Source organism: Pseudopodoces humilis, chromosome 3 (assembly GCF_049639895.1).
Source record: "Pseudopodoces humilis isolate 2021_Gansu_Grassland_sample_001 chromosome 3, ASM4963989v1, whole genome shotgun sequence".
Lineage (NCBI taxonomy): Eukaryota > Metazoa > Chordata > Aves > Passeriformes > Paridae > Pseudopodoces > Pseudopodoces humilis.
In genome coordinates, this window is record NC_142202.1 from 34067726 (window position 1) to 34087060 (window position 19335).

Consider the following 19335-nt stretch of genomic DNA (forward strand, 5'->3'; position numbering starts at 1 on the left):
AAATACAGTTGACCACAAACAACTGATAAGCAAAACTACTGCTGAGAGTCATCACTGAATATGACAGAGACTGACATCACTGACACTGCTTAGTTGTCATTCATGTGACTGGATTAAGAGTCTGAAGCATGCTGTTCTTGGTTGTAGAAGTGGAAGTCAAACTACACAAAGCTACTCAGCACTTAAATACTGTCATGGTTAAGCCACAAATTGCATCTTTAAGCTGCTAAGTATAGATTGAAAAGTTCAGGTTCGACTTGCTTTGTTCCATGTAATAAAAACAAGTGTATTTCTCAAAGCTGTGGGACAAGGTGACCACTGCAATTAATTGAAAACTAAATGTTCCTTCTATTCCCATTTCACTGCTTTGAAAAGGACTGAGCATAGCATAACTATGTGCATGCTAAAAGTATCTCACAATTTGAATCCAGGGATTTAATCTTAAACAAAGCTCACAAGCTTTTGGTTTGGTTGGCTGCTACTGACTTTTTAAAATACAAACCTTGACCACAAGAGGAGTTTCCAGTAAATTCAACTCTGATGCCCTTCGCAGATTCTTTTGGGAGCTGGAGCAATGTGTATTTGATCTCAGGGGGCTGGATGTCACAGAAGAAGTAGAAGCCCTGCATGGGGACTGCCGGCTCTCCTCTTGTGCCACAGTGCAGGAAGAAACAGGATGAACCACCAAATCCAGCAACCTGTTAAAATACACATTTTAAACTAGGAACGCCAATAAATAAATGAAACAAAGCATGCCGTGATCATCTCAGATACTGCAGAACAAAAACATTCAGTGAACAAGAAATACAGATGAACCCTCACTGCTGGGATGACATACTAGGCCCACATGAAAGTAGCAGGCACTTTTTGTCTATTGAAGTCTGTACCTCAACAGCTTGGTGGCAGTCAAAGCTTTAGGTTCAGCTGTCTTAAACTCCGTAAGCACATGTCCCATAATGTAAATACATGTATTTGCATAACTAAGATTATCATAGCAGAAAAATATGTTTCTCCAAGTATTACTTAGGATGAATTGTGTCTCAAATGTTACATGTTTTATGTGCAAAAAAGCAAAGCAAAGCTGTATTCATATGTACCTTCCCACCAAGACACTAACATAATTCAAACAAATTTCTCTCGTCCTTTTTCTCTCCCCTCAAAAACACAGAACAAGGCTAAACTTTGTGAAAAAGCTGCTTACTTATAATATTCTGAGAAACTGGTTTTCTTGTTTCCTAGCCATGCTTCTTTAAGTCTGGACAGTACTTTAGCAATGAAACTTGTTCTTGTATGTACATTTCCTGCATTAGCTTGCCTTGTTGCTGTGGATAAAGGCTTTGGCCTTGGGACTGTAAAGCAAGAGAGAAGAGTATCAGCCTTGTGTAATCCAAGTGATGGCCAGCTGCACATCGTGTTTCCCTTCTCTAAAATTACCTTCTCTTAAGACCGACGAAGGCAAACGGTACGGCTTGGCTCGCTCTACTGCCAGCTTCCTTTGAACTGTGGGAAGGATCTTGCCATATTGGTCTAACAGAGAATTTCTGGCAACTGCTCTCTCCCTCAAGCGAGGATCACGATCATTCTGACAAAGGAAACGTGTAAAGCAAGAAGTTCACAATTTACCAGAAGTTCATTGCACACAACTATCTGCTCTTTCTAACTAGGGACTAAATTTGCTCTATAGACAAAGGAGAACAAATGCACTGCATAGAGCCACAGCAAGCTCCACCCAGGAGCACACACCAATTTCACCTGGTAGTTTTGCTAAGTGCAAGGAAGACTGGAATAAAAGTAGAACATAAAACTCCTATATAAAAGGACTCCAGCACTTTTCAGAGCCTTATTCTTACATACTTTCAAAACCAACACAATCAGATCCCTAAGAGAAGTTCATATAACACAAAATTTAACCTGGGTATTCTGAGAAACATAGCTTAGAATTTATGCCATAAAATTGGTAGCATGAAACTACTGGAATCAGAGAGCTTGCACTATAATTTGAGAAAATAAAAAACCCAAAACCACAACAAAACCCCACTACATGTATTTTACCTGTCGAGCATCCAGGCTGCTCTCAGGTAAAAGCAAAATACAAGACATGACATACAACATACTCTACTCCACAGAAAAAGTGACGTGGATAATTTCTGTAGTCTAAACCATATATAACAGATCTGAGGAGGAAAAGGTGGGATGGTCGAAAAAATACCTATTTTTTCCTCAGAAACAAACTTTCACAGGAGTAACATTTAATTTATAACTTCATGCAGCAGTTTGCAGTAGTAAAATTACTTCAGCCAGCTTTTAGGTTCAGCTGTAACTTGACATGTAGGATCTTATTCCTAGTCTTTCAAAGAATGGTGTAAAAGACCAAGCAGGATTTTTCTTGAGGGCTATCAAAAGTGATCAGTCGCACCGACACACACAGCAGGATGTCTACCCTTACCGTCAGACTGGCCTTCATGGACTGATTCAGCTGGAGTGCTGGGATGTAGTTGGCACGCTGCAGATGGTGGACTAAGAGGAATTCACGGTTCTGGACACCAGATTTGGCCTGTAAAAACTTCTCCAAACACTCCTGTGAGAAATAACACATTTCATGCATCTATTACGATTCTGCCTCTTCTCTTGCCAAAGAGAAAATTAAGACTTTTTTGTTTCTTCTCCAAACTCACTTTTTCTGTGTCTGTGAAGGGCAGCTTCAGCAAATCCTCCATGAGCCCCATCTCCTGACAGATTTCATACATGTGCTTTAGCAGCTCTTCTATGTTTAACTTCGTGGTGTGCTGCTGCAGCAGACTCCAAGCCTCCACCATGCACCTGCAGTTCAGGTTTTGGACATGGAAAGGAATGGGAACACTGGAGCCAGAGAGATGCCCCACAGTGATGCGATTCATTCAAAGATCAAAGGAAATGGACGGGAGCCCCATTTGGATCATCACTCCTCCACATTTCCCAATATCTGAGTGCCAAAACAATGGGAGACTCCCTTACCTGTTGGACAACAACACGGTGAGGAACAGCCGCACTTCACTGCTGCTGGACATCGACGGCTTCATCATCTGGATGTACCTGAGGGCTCGCCTGTGCTCTCCCTGGCACATGAGGGACTGAATTATCCTCATGTGTTGCCATGACACTGTCTTGATTGTAGCTGGATGGAAGAGCAGGGCCAGGGAATTCTGGACAAGTTGAGAGCAACTGAATTACCACAGAAACTCACACCCGTGCAACAAACACAGACAAAACTTCTTGCAGCAAGGCTGGATGTGGGTTAGACAAACTTTGATGTCTCACTAATAAAACACTCGATCCAAGGCTTATCAGGAAAAATTCTTCAGTATTTGCAGGAAAAAAAAAAATCAGCCACCCTGAACTAAGTGAATGTTTTAGGAGGAGCAATTCAGATTTTGCTAAGTTCACAGAACTCTGTGTACAGACATCGCTTTTAATAAACACATTACTAGAGAACTTACGCTATAAAATAAATTGGTTGTATGGACACAACGACAAGAACAACAATCAGTATCAGGAAGAATAGCTATTAGGTCAAAAAGTCACTTTTCAGCTACAGTCTTTTGTCTCAAATCTTCCTGCTACCATCACAGTTTCCACGCTTCAAGTACTCAAAACACTCTTTTAGAAACAGTGCCCAACCAGTCTGCTGAAAATCTAACCACAGGCAGCTATGAAAATTCAAATATTAAGCATTATTAAAGTTGATTACACCGTTGTTTTAAGCAATTTCTGTTAAAGTAGTTAAAGCAAAATTTCAAATCATAACTTATTGCTGAAGATGTCAGAGCAGTGTTACAAAAAAGCTTCTAATGCTCCAACAGATTCTAAGGACCAATTTTTAAAAGTAATTTTATTGACTACAGCTCTGCAGGGCAATGTGTGTCTAACTCAACTGTTTCATACTTACTTCATAATCATTGTGATCTAGGAGCCAAAACCCTTGAATCAGCTTAACAAGACCCCAAGGGACAGCAAAGGCAGTTGAAAAGGAGTCAATTGAAGTTTCTGTTTTATTTGGAAAGGAATGCATTATATCCAGCAGCAAATAAATTGTCTGAGAGTATCTCATTAAGGTGAATAAATTGCTGAGACCAAAGAGTTATATCACACATTTAGCAAACTAAAATAGTAATATGAAAATCATAGGAAGCAGAAAATCCTAATGTATTGATCTTGCCCTTTTAAGCTATTACAACTTATTATATCAATAGTCAGGTCCTAATCACAAAACTGCAATCTGAATAAACTTCCAGAAAGAAACCCTTGTGGATTTCTGTAAGGCAATCAAAAAGGCAGATACTGGGCATTTGTAACTGCTGTTATAAACTCAGGCTTCTGCTTCCATCAGTGGAGCTACCAGTTGGACACTCAACACACTTGAACATCCAATGCTTAATTATTAAAGAAAACAAGTTCTACAGCTGTTTTGTTTTCTTCATTTCCTGACTCACAAAACAACAGAAATTATGGTGCCCTTACAATGTAACTTAGCACTGACTGATTGAAACTGTGTTTAAAGCTGCATGTGGATCCTTCGCTCTAAGTGGCATCTTCCCTTTCTGACATCCCATGTCAGGGACGTGTCTGAGTAAGGCAGCTTGGAACTACAACTATTTTTAACTCCTTTGCTCTCCAGGCTCCCATCTTAGCCAACAAACAACAAAGGTAAGTCTGCAGGTTCCAGCAGCCTAAAAACCAGGCTTCTACCCAGTGACTGTTCTCAACCCTCTCTTTATTATTCTGTGGGCTTGTACTTTTTGTACACAAAAAAGCAAACACTATTAGCTGGGCTGGGAAACAAATTATTTTGGCAAAATATCAGCTACTGGAAAACCACTGTTACAAACCCTTTTCCTCTGAAACAGCCCATTTTAGGGCATCATTCTAACAAGCAGTCATATGCTACATACACTTAAAAAACTAGTACCTGTGTTAAAATTTGAGAAGAACTAAGAGAGGTTTTTCTCTTGAATATGACTTAGCATGTTTTATCATGTGAGAAAAGACTTTGCAACAAAACACTTTAAAATAGAACTAAGAAAAATTCTAATCCGGAAGGAAATTAAGCATTGTTTCTACCTAGGAATAAATTTTATTCTAAATGTGTTCACTCACACTGTGTTTGAGGCATTAAATAAAAAGCATTGTTAACCACATACGTGACAGACATACATTTATGTGCTCACAAAGAACATTTATATGCCCACACTATACTAACACAATCTGGAAAGGATACAATTGCATGTTTGTCACTTTCTTCAATGCTTTCTAGCAAATAGAGATCCAGCAGTGCCTGAAATGAAAGATGAAATGGTTTTCTAACGCTCCTGTCTTTCACAATCATTGGCTTTAGGGGACTGCTGCTACTGCTGGGGTTTTCAGTGAACAGAACACTCACATGTAAACTAACAGGTGGGTATTTCCCAGTGCCGCCTTCATCTCTCTGCCACAACTTCTCCACTTGCTCTCCCAACTGGGAAACCATTCCATCAATCATCAAGCAGTCAGAATCCCATTTTCCTCTGCAACAAAAGGGAGCAAGGCCTTGGACAGAGTAAAACACTCATTCCAGCCTCTCAGGGTCACAGATTTCTGAGTCAGAGGAAAGATGGTCCTTAGGTCACAATGAACTTATCCATTAAGGAGTCCAAAGCACAAATCCAAGAGAAGAGTTGCAATGACCTTTTGCGGTCCAGGTTTGCTTTCTTGCTCTGATACGTGTAATGCCAAGGAAGTGCAGACAGACAAAGGGTCATAACTGCAAAAATAACCACTCTCACAGTCTGACATTGACAGCATTCTAGGGATTTCCTCTAAGTCTTACCTTGATAAATGCTCGAGTTTCTGTCGGTGACCCGTATAGTAGCTCTGAATCAGAGGGTAATTGTAGAAAGGTCTAGACAAATGCATGTGATCATCTACAGGTGATAAAGTGAAAGCAAGAAAAAGAAGTAAGACCACATTTCTTAACTAAAACTTTGGATTAGACGGACAGAAATCACAACCTCAAGTATTTGGTACTACATGTTCTGCTTACCTAAACCCTCGGGAAGGAGACTGGATCGACAGAACCAGATCACCACTTGTGCATACAAAGAAATGAGGCTGGTTACCACCTGCTTATTTGTTAAGTCTGAAAAACCTAAAAAAAAAAGGCAGAACATGATTTGAGCATCACAATTCCTTTTGTTTCACAAAACTCCCTTTGCAGAACCAATAGAAAGTGCAAACAAACACAGTAGAAACCTGTCTTTGTAGCTGTCTCTCTGGATCACTTATGAATTTGAAGGGGAAAAAAACACCATTCTCTTCCTCCCCCCACCCCTAAAAAAGACCAATCACTACTAAGAAACAGAATCACTAAAGATTAAAATTGAAAAAAACAAGTCTGAACTGTTAGATATATTCAGACATTTGTTTTCCATGCAGCAGAGATTTTTAATTCAGCAAAGCTAGAGTCTTCTTTTGCCCTCAATATGCCAACAACAAACAAAAACCAGCTAAAAATCTCAAGGAAATTGCTTTACAAGTTACTCATTTTGGATGCCTTTATATTTCCCAGCAATTTGCACACAACTATCAATTGCTAGCTAACCATTAGGAACACCTCTCAGCATTACCACACTCAGTTGCTCCAACTGCCACCCAGGTGCTCACTCAGCTCAGTGCTGAATCCGTGGAGCCTCCCCTATCTCCCTACCTCCCCTACCCAGCCACAACAAGCTGCTCCCCTGAACTCCAAGTGGCTGAAATCAAAGTCCCAACTTCTCAGGTTTAAGCCCCTCCTCCCAGCTCAACCTGGCTCTCTCCCAACCATCCAACACAGCAACAGCTTGTGTCTCCTCAGTTATAACCCAAGCATCCTTCCAAATCTTAGCAGTCACACCAAAGACCTAGCAGTGCTTTCACCAACCTTTCTCAGTAAGCTCTTGGGCTTCTGTTAGAAAACAGTTCAGGACTGTGCTGAGGTTGCTCAGAAGCAGCTGGCAGTGCTGAAGGGACTGTAATGTCTGCGGGTCAATGAAGTTGCAGGAGCCATCGAACAGCGGAACACCTTGTCAAGGAGCAATATTCAATCATCAGTCAGCACAGCAACTGCAGACTTCCAAAGGACATTTAAACAGCCCTAGAAGACTTAAAGAACCACTTCAAGATCCAGTAGCATACACTGGCAGATTACTCAAGAAGATCCTTTACAAAGAATGACTCGAGGTTTCAAAAGCGACTACACCAGTACTCACATATTTGGTCCAGTTCATCTTTTGTACAGATCACTTTGTTCCACGTCCACTCAAGAACAAACCGTAAATTTCCAGCAGAACTTGGCTGCTCTTTAAAAGAGAAAACAAACAAGACATGAAGCCACAATTTCTTACCCAAACAGACACAACATAAAAACCATGTAAGCAGCATTACCTTCTGAAGTCCAGTGTTTAATGCATCCCGTCAGAAGCTCTAAAGAACCTGTTTGCACAGCAGCTGACAACACTGCTTCTAACTGCTCCTCCTGCACGGAACAGACAGAAACAAAATCACAACCCCACATACTTTTCATACCTGGGCCTCGCAGAAGTGTTTGTTTCTAACTGGATACTCATTCAGGCATCACAAAGTCCAATGGCACAAATGCAACTATTCCACATTCCTGATTCTTTCTTAACTCTAGCCACAGGCTGGACTGCTTGCTGGTTTGAGGAACACAGGAAAGTCTTCTTCTGACATTTCAACTTCACACAGGCTAGTTCTAATCTCTAGTTGTGTGCCTCAGCATTTCAGTCTTCATTCACTGACTGTCAATTAACTATTTTCAGTAGTATCATCTGCTAATACTCATTATGCACTTGGTGCACACCCCTTTGCCATCAGGAACACGTGAAGGGAACAGAGCAAACACCAGTGTGTTTGCATGGAAATGGTGAAGGTGAGGCCAATTAGCTCCCAAGACTAGCAAGACATGAAGCAGCTCTGACAGCTAAAACATTGTTTTACAATTTGCTAAAGTATCATAAAGAAGTGAAACACTTCAGTTCTAATAGGATGAAATTCCAGCCTATCCAAATACTGTATTCTAATGCCATGGTATTCCTTGAGAAGGATAATGCACGGGCATGCACACACATGGCAAATAATGTAGCAGTTCATTCCAGCTAGTGTTCAGACATTTCTTTAAGGTTAAATGATTCTGCATAGAATTTTACATTTCTCTTTTCTTTTTCCTTGTCTCTCTTTTATTTAAACATATTCAAACATACATTTGCCTTCTAAGCAAAATTATTACATTCAAAGACATTTCTATACATTCTGTCATTTGAAAGCACATGTGATACTTCCATCTTTATCTGAAATCTAGTTTCAGACAAGGAAACCTGCCAAATACTACTCAGGGTGGCCAATGAAATTCCAAACCAAATTTCTTGACCTAATTTTGAATTTTCTCTTTCCAGCATCCAAAAGCAGTCCCTGCTCAAATGAATAACAAATCTCTGGACCACACAGTCACAATTTAGCAAAGGTCAACATAAAATTTCTCGCTTTTCCAAGTTACTTCCCAATCAGAGTTGACATCAGAACATCTAATCAGAATGTATGAGTGTCCATCAGGCTTGCAAAATAAGCATTCTCTGGGCTGGGTCAGCTTGACAAGAGGGCTCTTCACAGTCAAACTCCAGGTTTGGATCTAAGAATATTATTACTTCTGATAAATATATGTCAAAACCTGCCTCTCAGACCAGCTTGCAAGTCACATAAAACTCAGATGGTCATGTCTTGTAGCCGCTACAGCCTTCAGACAAGATGGATGTATTTCCCCCTGGATTCCCCAACGTACACTCACCTGACTCAGACTGGATGGCTGGACATCAACCAGTCTTGGAGACAGCAAGCCAGCTACAAGACACCGAGTGTAGCTGTCATGAATGGCTTCACTTACTAAAGGACCAGATTTCTTCAAAAACTTCAGAGTCTGAAACATCAATCAAAACACACAGGTTAAGACAACATTCAATCACTAAAGTTCTGTTTTAAAAACAACACCCATACCAATGGTTTCAATTTAAAAAAAAATACCCTGTAGAAGAAAATACCAACCCTTGCAATGCTAAAGGAAGTATTTTCCAGCCTGTTTGTCAATACACAGGCCCGAGTATTTTCCCTGATGCAAATTACATTCTTTTGAAGTTAAACCTAACACACAACTTTAAATCACACTTCTGTGCTGTTTTTGCAGAAGCTGATTCATGTTGCAATATTTAGTGAGCTGGAACTTAATTTGAAAGGGTTTGTCACAAGCTGTGCAGTGCCTCAGAAGTTATACCTTGGCCAAGGTTGAGAGAAAAAACATGCATTTCTTCTTAAACAGTTTAATCACTTTTCCCATTCTCCATGCTGTCCTCCTTTCTCAAGTTCATTGGGGTCAAAACCCTAACTCCACACTATACAAAGAAGTAGACACTTTCCCCCACTTCCACCACACTCTCTCTTCCTACTACAACTTCCTTTCTAGCCATTCACTCCCTGCTCATGCCTCCCTAAAACAGTCTGTACCATTTGCATGGAACTGGCAGGAAATGCATGTAAGTGGGCAGTGTGAGCATAAAGTGGTCTCTGACACTCAAAGCACTGCAAGAGAAAAGTTAGAAAAGGTTCATCTCTTGACAGTCCCAACAGAAATACAGTAAAAAAAAAAGTCACCTCCTTCTGGAAGCCGGTGCAAGTCATGTGAACAATTCCCGAGTTGAGCAAGCATGTCACATCTGCAGGAACAAGGAACGTTTGACAGACGTCGTTACCTGATCGCCAGTTTATGCTTTTTAAATAGTGCTCTATTTGTCTAAAAGACAAACCTCCAGCACCCCTTTCCTTCATCACATCACTGACACGCTTTCCTTAAAAGTAGTTACACTCTGTCTGTAGAAACTTAAGCTCAACCGCTACCCAGGTGCTGTGCTTTGGGCATTTCATTTGATGACCATCAGCCCTTCCTGGGCTATGTTACAGAAGCCCCCAAACCCAAAACTCAGCAGCCTGTCAGATACGTTTCACTAGAGTAAGCACCTTGTCAGGACATGGTAACCAGGTCTGAGAAGGTTTATGGGGCTTTTCTTGCTTGGCATTTTGTGTGACAAGCAATGAACAAGAAAGAGAACCACCAAGTAGCATTTGACCTCCACTGAACCTTGTCACTACTCAAATGAAAAGCAGTGAAATACCTACCAAAATTATAGGTGCTTGGATTAAAAAACTGTTCAGGTGGTGGATAAGAAGGAGGAACCCCCCGACTTAGACTACGCTCATGTACCAGAATATCCAAAATGAGGTTTGGAGAAGTCATGCTTATTACAGGATCCAGTGACCACAGTGCAAAATAGGGGCAATCATGAAGGAATTCTTCTGGCCTTAAAGAAAACAAGTGCATAAGTTCAACAGCAATTTTCAAATTAACCCTCTGTAGGGATATTGAAACCACTTCATTAAAACCTACCTCAGTGAGTCTGGCATTCGAGCATGATACCAGCGATTGATGTCAAACACACCCAAATAAACAGACGGTTTTTCTTGACCGTGTGTATTCACTTGCCAACTGAAGATCGATACATTGGTGTCAGGAGAGATTACTGTCAAAGACAAGACATTGTTTCTTACTGTAGAAAATATGAGATATTTGCTGTTATTTCTCTCATGAAACACGTCTCTTTACTAGGAATGATAAAAAAATTTATGAAATAACAACCACCTCTGCAATAGGCTTCAGTCATACTGCCTCTTATTCAAATTATATGTGTTTTAAACAAAACACAATTATTTATTAAGTTTTATATGCTGGATGAATAATTTGGGGGAAAAATACGCTAGGAACACACAGACTTCTATTTTTAGAAAGCATACTTGTGTTTATCATGTACAGTTTTATCATTCAGGGAGCATGATTGATTTCCATATGCAAGTCAAATTCAGGTAACATTCCTAAGCAACAGACAGAATCATCTTATTGTTCAGTGCAGACTACTGGCAGAACAAACTGACCAGCCTTATACAGATGACCCCATACACTGCTCTAGCACCCCAGGAAACAGTAAAATAAACCCTACTTATTCCCTTAAAGTATGATGTTCAGAGGGATAAGAAGTCTCACGTAACTTAAACACACAGTTTTGTTTTTTTTAATAAGCCCTGCAAGGTCAGCTATATGAATATTTAAGACTGTGGGTATAGAACAGTATTCATTGCTTAGATTTCCAAACCATGTAGTTTAGAATAACCAAGCAGGTACACGAGAACAAACCTTCATTAACGCTATCCTCTCTGTCAGCATGGTTGCGAAATTTTTCTATGGTCTGAAAGCTGAGGAATTTAGTATTGCTGGTCTGCCCTCTCAAGGGAAAGATTCCACCAGAGAGAGCTAAACTGAAGAGTTTGACACAGTATTTAAAACCCTGCGGGAAAAAAACGAAGAAGAGAGGAAAGGCAATTTTGAAATAATAACATGCATTATACCTAAATATGAATTATTGCAAATATCTGATATAATATGCTTATTTTACTGTATGTTTGCCATCAACAGGAGCCACATCTGACATGCAAGAGAATTAAGTGTCAAGTCATAACGGGCAAGTTTTGGCTCTAAAGGCTTTTGCACATTTTCGAAATTTAGCATTTCCCTAACTCTAGTCTAGATCTAAACACGTTTTGAAGAATTCCTTGCATCATCAAGGTGTCTTTAAAAACCTGAATCTATACTTACAAAGAGACATCTGAAACAATGTAACACATCTTCACACAAAGCCTTTGCTCCATGTTTTAATTACAGAACCTGACATTACAGCAGCTAACGGTCTGTCATGAGACGTTATTGATAGGCACATCAGTAGAGTGAACACTCATCTCTCTAGAAACAATGAGAACTTCCTAGAGATTTAAAACCTTCCTTCAAACCACATGAGCTCTTACCAGAGAAACATCCCTCAATTCCTTATGGACGCACATGGGATTAACATGGACAATGTGTTTAAGATTCCAAGTTACAACAGAGTAAGCAAACTGCTTTGAGATACACAGAAATAGATATACACAAGGGATGGCCATGAACCTCTGCCACCACCATTTTCTACGGAAGCATTAACTGAAATTCTGTCTTTCCAGTACAGCCTTCACTTAACCTGTCTACCATACAATATGTGAATATGTGTGTATTGTGGGAAAATAGCAGCTCTGCCATTAAAAAAGCCCAACAAAACACCAAACTAAAAAAAACCAGCAAAACCAATTCCAAACAAAAAACAAGTTTCCTAAACTTTCAGAGATCTAAAATGGACTGGCATGAAACAACATTCTCATTCTCTACATTTAATTCCTCTAATCTGAGAAGAGACAAGTTTTCTCTTAATGGCTCTAGGAAATGCTACAAATAAATATAAAAGTTGTCTAAAGTAAATTAATAGATTAAAAATTCTTTCATCACTGAAAAGAAAAAATAGTAAAATTTGTCCTGAAGCATGCACATTCCGTTCTATTTTATTCAGTAATTTTGGAAATAACACATATTCATGCACTGTAGCTAAGAAAAATCAAAACCAGCTCTTTAAAAAACTAACATGAAGCCTAAGCAAAGAATCTTATCTTTCTTATAAAATTACTAAAGATAAAATCAATTTTAATAAAAGATGCTGACCTGAACAAGATGTCCACCATACTAAAGGACAGTTCCATAAGATAAAGCACTATAATTCCATAAACTCATCAGGCATTCAAATATCTTAATGACTAGAAATTTCAGCTTTCATTTATATACAAAGAGCTAACTTAACTGATACTCAGGGAAACTTCTTCTTTCCATCTCTCATATACAAGCCTGTCTTACCTCGTACATGACTTGTCCTGATGCCAGACATTTCCTGTCACCAAATGCTAACTGCAACAGATGTAAATTCACAGCATTCCCTTCACTGAAAAAGAAATAAATGAGGAAATTTGATTAAAAAACAGCTTTACAATCCTCATTTTCATTTTATTACATCTAAGCTGAAACTAACTTAAGAGCATGCTCTTGTTGCAAAGAAAAACACTGCTTCCAAAAACATGATAATTGGTCACACTTAGCCAGTAAAACATAAAGGAGGAAATTTTGACACAAAAGCTTCAGGGGCAAATGCTAACTATACCACTGAAAACCTTTAATATGCAACATGGACCTAAAATAGGGAAATATTCTCCATGAAAACTGCTTTGAACTCAAGCTCAAGAAGACTGCCACTCTATGAACAGCTGGGCTAAGTAGCTGGCTGATGCTAAGAGAGGTCCCACCTAAGTTCTAGTCCCTCTCTTGCATGCAGCACACACTTCCATACTCTTATTCATTATCCCAGCTGGAAACCATTGATTGGTTTGCTGAACATTATTCCTTTTCTGCCAGGGAAGCTGAAATGGCACACAAGGACTCCAAAGACTTCAGAAGCTCTCATGAAGAAACTAGCAATACTGTCATTGGCCTCTTTTAGGGATAGCTCTATGTGAACAAATATTAAAAAATAAAAAATAAAAAAAAAATCAGTGGCTTACGGTAATTTTTATTCACCTTTGTTGTGTAGACTGAGCAGCCCATAAGTAGCAACAATTTTGGAGATCACTCTCGGGCTCTTGAAAAGTAAGAGCACAGACAGGAATCCTTCCTCCTCCAAGCTGAGTGTAGTGCCTACAAGTTTGAAAAAAATCCAGAAAAGACAAACAGTCGAGTCAAGCAAGTGACTTTTTATGCACCAGTCAAGGTGAGGAGATTTCTGTCCATCAAAGCAATAACCTCTGGTTATGTCCTCCTCTGCCTGAGGAGGAGGAAAAGAAATTAATCGTTCAGCTGCTAGGAAAAACACTGTTCCTGAAACCTACTTTAATATTGAACTTAAAATACAGTAAATCTGCACGTATTTAAAACAACACCAAACTCAAGGAGCTTCTCATTTCATTACTTGGACATTGTTACAAACTTTTTCTTTCAGACTGAACCTTAGTTGTACCTTCACAACCTTTTCCTGACATCTAATTATGTCTCCACTATCTATTTATGTAGCAGTAATTTTTGGTAACTGCAGATTTGCTAAAGCAAGCCCCTATCTGAATTTGGCCAAGTATTTGAAGTATGATTGCTCTTCAGCAGATTTTGAAAAATATCTTTTTTTTTTTATTGTTTATTAATTTACATGTTTCTTATTCTCATCTCGAAGGCTTCCAAAGAAAATCTGATTCATGTACATCTATGCCTTGGAATGGGTCAATCCCCTACTTGCATCAAGGCTGAAATGTAGGAAAGAATATGCTTTCAGGCACAGAGCAGCTATTGAATTATCTTATCACACTAGTTCCATCCTGGTCCCTTAAAGAAAAATAATCAACAAAAAGACATTATGCATATACTGAAGCCTTTCAGTGCATGCCCTAATTGCAGTAACTGGCTCTGAGAAATAATTTCTAAAACCAGTCACATGGAAAAACACACATCATCTTGTTTCACTGGATACAACTGCACAGAACAAACTGACTTATAAAAATCAGATCTCTCACATCCTGACTGTCTGACATGACCCAGTACTTTCCATAAGACCTCTGTCCACAGTCATGGCAAGAAATCAATCGCAGTCCACAGCAGAGAAGGCGCTGCACTTAATCCACATAGGAGTTATTAGTTATTTCAGAAGGGGATTTCTGAACACTCCAAGGTTATACCCAACATCCCACTCACAGAAAAAGGGCTCTTGAAATTAAAATATTTCCTGAAGCAGACAGATTGAGATTCCCTGTACCTCCAAGAGTGACAAAGTGGAAGTGACTACTTACGCCCTCTTCAAAGTTTTCATGTTCCCCAGAGACAAGTAGCCATCAGAAAAACCCACAACAAGCTGGTTGCTTCTGCTTATGTAGCATAGGGTTGATACTGCTGTTCCTGAAGGACTTCGTAGTTGAAAACAGAGATGCCTCCCTTCTCTGGTCACAGCTTCTCTTCTTTGTGGAACTTCAGCAGGAATTCTAGTGACAACTTCGAGATCTACACACAGAAAAACAGGCAAGAAATTAATGCATTGTGCAACTTCCATTACATTTTAAACTGATGTGATTATACAACATGTACAATCTAATTCTACCGTGCCAAGCAAAACACCCATTTCTGCAGCACCTTTTTTTCGCTACTCCTGTCTCTGCACCCATTCAGAAACAGAAGCACTCTCCAATGGGATGGGTCTTGTCACTCCTATTTCAAAACTTGGTACAAATGTAACCATTGTAGCCAAATTCTTCTTGCACCCTATAAAGCAGGAGTTTGGGCCTCATGATGAAGCTACTTGAGCTCCTGAAGCCACTCTTACCACACCCAAAACAGCGTATGCAATCTGAAAACACAAACTGCCGTATTCACTGACCCAAATGCAGAATTTTTGATAAGATACATTTATTTTAAAACACAAGCCTAAAGCCTGACACAAGTCATTAATGGAAAGCGGAGAACACTCCCAAGAATTATGGTACCTCTAACACAACTTCCTGTCACGCAGCTGCACTGACTCAAATGGAAAAATTCCTACTCCCACTGGTAACAATCACAGGGACAAGGGAATGTGGGCAGCAAGAGGCGTTCTTAACATCAGCAGCAGTATTAAGCCACTCCCCATTTTTTGATCAGTTCAGCACCACACCACATCAAACTGCCATCTCCAATCAGCAGTCAGCAATGTCAGAAATGGCAGAAGTCTGTCAGCACGCTGGGATCTTCACTGGGATACGAGCTGGCTTTGGAAAAGAAACAAATCTTCTTACCTCTAAATTCAAGTTTAAAAACAGCAGCTTACCCGATGCTTCTACTTCATTCTGACTGCAAGACAAATCATCCAAACAAAGGTCAACCAGAAGGACATGGCCAACGTCTGTGGCCACTGCTGCCACTCCAAAGAGCCATCGCAGACTCTGATGCAGGTGCCGGGTGCTCACGCTGGCTCCGCCGTCGTTGCTGATGGGTTCGATGGCCGTCACCTGCAGGGAACTGCAGCTTAGTATCCAAGCTCTGTGACAGGCTCAAGAGTAATCACTCAGAAGGGAAGCCAGCATTGGCACAGCAGAAACAGGAAAGGAAATACAGGATAAGATTTCCATGGGAATGAAACATTCCTAGAAAGGGTTGGAGAGAGATGCTGGCTTACTAAAATCTACACTGGTCCTCACTTTGACTGGTAATATCTAACAAAAATTTTCAATGCACACCAGCTTACACTGTTACAGATGGCAGAGAAAACTGTAAAAGGCAGCCTAAAACAACAGCAAGAGACCAAACAAGAACTTGCTCAGCCTGAAGCAGGAGCTCCCTCTGCTCCCTGACACACCAAGCAGTCCCCACAGCCTCAGCACAAGGTGAAAACAGACCCTTCAGCACCCACAGCACAGCCAGGACAGCACTGACTGCTCTAGCACACACAAGCACTCCACGGCTCCTGCACTATAGCTGGACAACACAAGAACTGAGGCTATCTTCTGGCCTCTTACAAATGCAGCACCATGAAAGCAGACAGCTTTACATCAGCAACAAAGCATTGTCTGAAAACAAAGCAAAGAAGCGAGCGTCACAAGCTAGTCCATCTTTTTATGTAGGTTATTTACCCCCAGAAGTGGGGGAAAATAGCCAAACTCAAAGGCTCCCTGAAGTTCTCTCCTGTATCAAGCACTTGCTTATGACTGCACTGCCCAGCCACCTGCTATACAATTTACCTTCAACACAAGAACTCCAAGCTTATATGTACCTCTAGTAAATTCAAGCAACTCTATTTTCTTTCAGAATTCCTATGATTCAAATTAAATTTTCAATCTTCTCTACTGCTCAGAGGACTAACAAGAGTATTTTGGTTATTCAGATTCTTGTGCTTCAAGTCTTAGTGACTGCGCCAAGGAAATATAGAACACATCTTGCTGTGTAATTAGACAAGGTTCAAGGGTTGCTGCTTCTAGTATTTTCCTTTTAAGATATTTTTTCATAGTACAACTGGCTCCAAATGAATCTTTACTAGATTTGCATAGTCTTTCAAAAATGTTCCACGTAGAAGCTCCTGAAATGACATCTTTTTCCACTATGCTATGCTATGTTTTCTCTATTCTCCTAGTGCTCTGACAACTCATTCCGAGGAAGAACAACAAAAACTTTACTCAGCTCACTGAATCTGAATGCTGACCTTCTGCCTCATACAAACCAATAAAGTTTGGTAAAATACCATATGGCAGTCCTGAAACATGCAATCACTATAAATTCACGTGGGAAATAATACCGGAAACATGGTGCTCCTTAAAGCCTTAAAACAAACATGACAAAAATGCAGAAAGGGGTGTTTAGAAAAAGGTTCTCTTGACTGGATAATCAGAACTGGCAGTATGTTAATACAATACAGAAAACATACAACCCTCAAAGAGACATTCCAAAGCTATTCTTGAAATGGAAATATGCAGCACCAAACAACACAAAATCCTCATTTCCCCAAAAAGATACATACCCTCCCTGAAAGAGCAATTGCTTTAACCACTCTTGAGGTCCCAAGGTCATACAGACAGAGAACACTTCCCTCTGCTTCCTCCAAGCCAACCAGGAGCCCAGTCCTCTTCTGCCAAGAAAACTCCTTCACCACGCGAACAGTGGGAGGCTGCTCGTTCACTCCGCTGAAGCGATACGCAGAGAGACGCTCTCCTGTCACTGAGTTCACCACCTCCAGCTGGGGACCACACGCCAGCCACGCCAGGCCACTTCTGCCTGCAAGGCAAAAGAAACACCACTGAACAAATCCCCAGCACAAGAACTGAAACAACAGCAAGGGTGTTGGCACTGGGCCTTTCCCTCAAGTGCACCAAAGGGAGGAAGGGCAACCTACCCACATCCCCACCATTCTTTTAAACCACCCATTGCGATCCTCAACCAATACATCTTAGAATTAATAATCCCATTCTTTTGCATTTGTACTTGTCTCCCCTGCACTCAAGAACGCTGACTCTTTGGGATAAAGATTACAATACACTGAGCTCTAGGCTGTATCCCATACTTGGATTGCTTTTGCTAGAAAACACCTAAATATGTACAAAGTCTCAAAGCATACTTCACACACAGCCCATCTAAACCAATTCATTTCCAGTTAAGAATTCTGCTTGATGCACGACTACTCTGGGCAGGGATTCGGACAGGAAATTATCTTCAAGTGGGCACTGCATCCGTAAATTTCAACTTCTACACCTGCACATCCCAGAAAGAATTTAACAAGTGTTGTTTCACTGAAGAATTTAACACTTGTTCCTTAGTTGAGGAACTTCAAGCTCATAGGAAGGATTAGCTCCACTACTGCACTTACAGACAGGGAGATAAGATTCTACCTGGTCTTAACAGATGCCAAGACATCCACACAGGCATCCAGCTCTACCTTCAGATCACTGAGAAAGTCAACTGCCTAATCTGCTTAGCTGCTCTCAGCAACTCTCACTGGGTCTCATCTGCAGCCTATTAAATAATACATCGGCAGTTCTTAACAGAGCTGTCCTCTTTCCATTTTTTATTTGGACTAGAGAAGAAAAAGGAGCTTATTGTGTCTCTGTAACTACTTCTGCATGGGATGTTATGATGGGCGTAGAGCTTGGGATAAAGAAATTTGTCCCAAAACAACACTATTTCTTTCTTGAAAACTGCCTTCTATTTCATTCAAAACTGAGGAGGACATGGTCAGCTATATTACTTAAATAGCACAGGATTGGAGCAGGCTGTTGCACTTTCAATGCTTAGCACTTCCAATTGTTAAAATATCCTGTCAGCACTAGCAGAACCCGATGCATTTTATTTAACAGAACCAACCTGATGCTATGACCCTGTGCTTCAGGCAGTAACAACTTTACACCAAATCCAAATTTAAAAGAAAATGCTCACCTCCAGAAAACTTCCCACACAGCACAGAGTCTAGGGTGATCTCATCTTCCCCAAGTGCCTCAACAGTCACCTCTGGAAACTGCAGCAGACTGCTCGTTACCTGAGCCGTTAGGTCTCGCATTCTTCACTGCAAATAAAGAAAAAAAGGCAAAAAGACTCATGTCAGCCATAAATATCTTTGAAACTGACCCAAGCTTCATCAGTATGCAGTGACAAATCTCCCATACATCATTTGTAGATCTTTTCTGCTTAAAAGAAATGGTACTTGGGACATTTTTTCATCTCACAGCAGAGCAAATGGAGAATCTTGAGCTTTTCTGATGCCTACAAGATCACCAACAAAAAGTGACCCAGAGGGATGGACAAGATCAATAATAGGGAAAACAACACACCAA

General features: G+C 40.3%; 1 protein-coding gene across 1 annotated transcript; it reads right to left on the reverse strand.

The window, feature by feature from the left end:
• Nucleotides 1–585: 585 nt before the first annotated feature.
• Nucleotides 586–19061, reverse strand: LOC102108037 (protein ELYS-like). The gene is made up of 24 exons (XM_088053153.1): nucleotides 18941–19061; nucleotides 17532–17785; nucleotides 15849–16029; nucleotides 14842–15049; nucleotides 13589–13705; nucleotides 12875–12959; nucleotides 11300–11450; nucleotides 10499–10631; nucleotides 10231–10412; nucleotides 9709–9770; nucleotides 8852–8980; nucleotides 7435–7525; nucleotides 7260–7349; nucleotides 6932–7072; nucleotides 6056–6160; nucleotides 5843–5936; nucleotides 5417–5540; nucleotides 5255–5311; nucleotides 3926–4072; nucleotides 2995–3182; nucleotides 2676–2820; nucleotides 2447–2578; nucleotides 1435–1582; nucleotides 586–1349 (listed from the first exon to the last, which is right to left on the reverse strand). The coding sequence occupies exons 1-24, from the start codon at nucleotides 19059–19061 to the stop codon at nucleotides 1198–1200; spliced, it is 3237 nt and encodes a 1078-aa protein (XP_087909279.1). The 3' UTR covers nucleotides 586–1197.
• Nucleotides 19062–19335: the final 274 nt, after the last annotated feature.

What these genes read in the sequence shown, in the direction of transcription:
- LOC102108037 (XM_088053153.1), bottom strand. Translation starts at nt 19,061, where the DNA reads ATGCGAGACCTAACGGCTCAGGTAACGAGCAGTCTGCTGCAGTTTCCA. An exon ending in AAACTCGAGCATTTATCAAG is followed by an intron (nt 5,541 to 5,842) that starts GTAAGACTTAGA and finishes CTTTTGTTGCAG; the next exon opens with AGGAAAATGGGATTCTGACT. An exon ending in ACCGTGTTGTTGTCCAACAG is followed by an intron (nt 2,821 to 2,994) that starts GTAAGGGAGTCT and finishes CCTGAACTGCAG; the next exon opens with GTGCATGGTGGAGGCTTGGA.